This window comes from Gadus macrocephalus, chromosome 2 (assembly GCF_031168955.1).
Source record: "Gadus macrocephalus chromosome 2, ASM3116895v1".
NCBI lineage: Eukaryota > Metazoa > Chordata > Actinopteri > Gadiformes > Gadidae > Gadus > Gadus macrocephalus.
In genome coordinates, this window is record NC_082383.1 from 16,271,682 (window position 1) to 16,273,788 (window position 2,107).

The 2,107-nt window shown below is 43.1% G+C and overlaps 1 protein-coding gene across 1 annotated transcript; it reads left to right on the top strand.

Annotated features, from left to right (window-relative positions):
* Positions 1-404: 404 nt before the first annotated feature.
* LOC132474078 (zinc finger protein 862-like) lies at positions 405-1,835 on the top strand. Its single transcript, XM_060074504.1, has 3 exons — positions 405-1,060; positions 1,148-1,286; positions 1,385-1,835. Exons 1-3 carry the CDS (start codon positions 855-857, stop codon positions 1,655-1,657), a joined length of 618 nt encoding a protein of 205 aa, XP_059930487.1. The 5' UTR covers positions 405-854; the 3' UTR covers positions 1,658-1,835.
* The last annotated feature ends 272 nt before the right edge of the window (positions 1,836-2,107 follow it).

A 2,107-nucleotide genomic window follows, 5' to 3' on the forward strand; every position in this document is an offset into this window, starting at 1 on the left:
GTCCTGCAGCACATGGAGCACCTGGCTGTTGCAGGTACAGTGGAGGTTCAAGGACGGGCAAAGAAGGTCAGTTTTACGCAATACATTAAGTAAAAAAAATAGATTTAAGTCAAATGACATTTCAGACTTGAATAGTTGGCAGGTGAGGAGGTGGCTAGGAATACAACACTTATTTTGTGTTGATCTACTCACTACTACACAGGTAAAGAGAGGAATGGAGAATGCACTTTTTTGTGTATTCTGCCATTTTCTCGCTGACATGTTCGAGGAGCTGTCTACACTTAGCCTCACCCTGCAGAGAAATGACCTGATCCTCCCCCAAGCCATGTCAGAGCTGAGGAAGACTGTGACAAGACTAGATGGACTTAAGTCTAGGGCAAAGTCAGGAGGCATGCTGGAGAAGATCCAGACCACGCTTGCTCAGCATGGAGATGATGAGTGCAGATTCCAGGTTAGGATGAGTTTGTTAGGATCTAAGGGAAACAAATGTTTCGAGGAGAAATGTGAGAATCAGTCACTGTATGAAAATTAGTGTAGGTCTATTCAGTTTAAAGATTTGGAGAAATGCAGTCTTTAAAACAATTTTGTGTGTGATTGTGTGTCACAATTGTTAAGTTGTTTATATTTTATTGTTATCATTTATGTTCTGCCATTGACTGTCGCTTATTCATCTGTTTATTTTTATTAATATCATTTTATTGTTATATGCTTTGGCAATATAAGCACTGTCTTGTCATGACAATAAAGCTATTTAAATTAAATTGAAATTGTGTGTCTCTCTCTGAAAGGGAATACCACTGAAGGGGAATCTGACAGGTCTCACAGACCTCACCCATCCCCAGCTGAAGAAGCACATGGAGGCGGCCATCAACATTGGTGTGACTGAGCTAAAAGCCAGGTTTGGTGGGCTCCTGAATGATGAGGCTGAAGTCAAGACCCAGGTTCAGGCCTTCAAAGTCTTCAACCATGACACATGGCCAGATGACCTGGGCAGCCTTCTGACCTTTGGTGATGGTGATGTGGCAGACCTGGTGAGGCATTTCAGAGAGCCTCTTGAGAGGTAAGAATGTATTTGGCACTGCTGTGCCCTGTGATGCGAACAATGATGTCTGGGTATTTGCTAACTCCCTCTGTTAAATCTCTACAGATCAGGGTGTGACCTGGCGGCTGTTCAGGACGAGTGGCAGGGACTGAAGATTTTGGTCAGTCAAAGCTTCAAGGACAAGTCCTACAGTGGCCTGTGGGAGACAATGCTCACCAAGGAGCCATACAGGGAGGATTACAAGGTAAGCAAACACTGCTGAGTGTTTGTATCCTGCATTGCCCTCCTCCTATTATTGGTGGTTATAGATGAGATAAGTAAGGCCTTTCTTGATCCCAATAGAACATACTGGAGTTGGTGCAGCTGATGTTAGCACTGCCCATTTCAGCTGCTCAGTGCGAGAGGGGCTTCTCTGCACAAAACCGTATAAAGAGCTCCAAAAGAAGCAGCCTTGCAGTCTCCACCACCGAAGACCTCATGAGGATCACCCTGGAGGGGCCAAGTCTTGAGGACTATGATCCAAGTCCTGCTGTGGACCGCTGGATGAACTCAGCCAAGCGTGCCAGGCGACCTGACTACAAAAAATTGTGGGACAGAGATATTCTCTGCGTTTAATTGCAGTAGGCCTTATGATGGCACTGTGGTATATGTTTAATGTGTGTTACTGATTTGACTGTTAATAATAAAATTGTGTTATTTAAAAAATTTCATAGTGCTCCTAAATCTTTTCTGTGCTCCTAAATTTTTTCATTTAGGAGCACCTGTGCTCCTAGTGAAAAAGCTAAGCGTACAGCCCTGACCCTATCAACCACATTTAAACATGTAAAACCCTCTCGACCACATTTAAACCCTATCGACCACATTTAAACCCTATCGACCATATTCAAACACTATCGACCACATTTAAACTATCGACCATATTTAAACCCTATCGACCACATTTAAACACTATCGACCATATTTAAACACTATCGACCACATTCAAACCCTATCGACCACATTTAAACCCTATCGACCACATTTAAACCCTATCAACCATATTTAAACACTATCGACCACATTCAA

Coding starts and splice junctions, on each gene's coding strand:
- LOC132474078 (XM_060074504.1), top strand. CDS start 855: ATGGAGGCGGCCATCAACATTGGTGTGACTGAGCTAAAAGCCAGGTTT. Junction 1,061..1,147: donor TTCAGAGAGCCTCTTGAGAG/GTAAGAATGTAT, acceptor AAATCTCTACAG/ATCAGGGTGTGACCTGGCGG. Junction 1,287..1,384: donor CATACAGGGAGGATTACAAG/GTAAGCAAACAC, acceptor TGATCCCAATAG/AACATACTGGAGTTGGTGCA.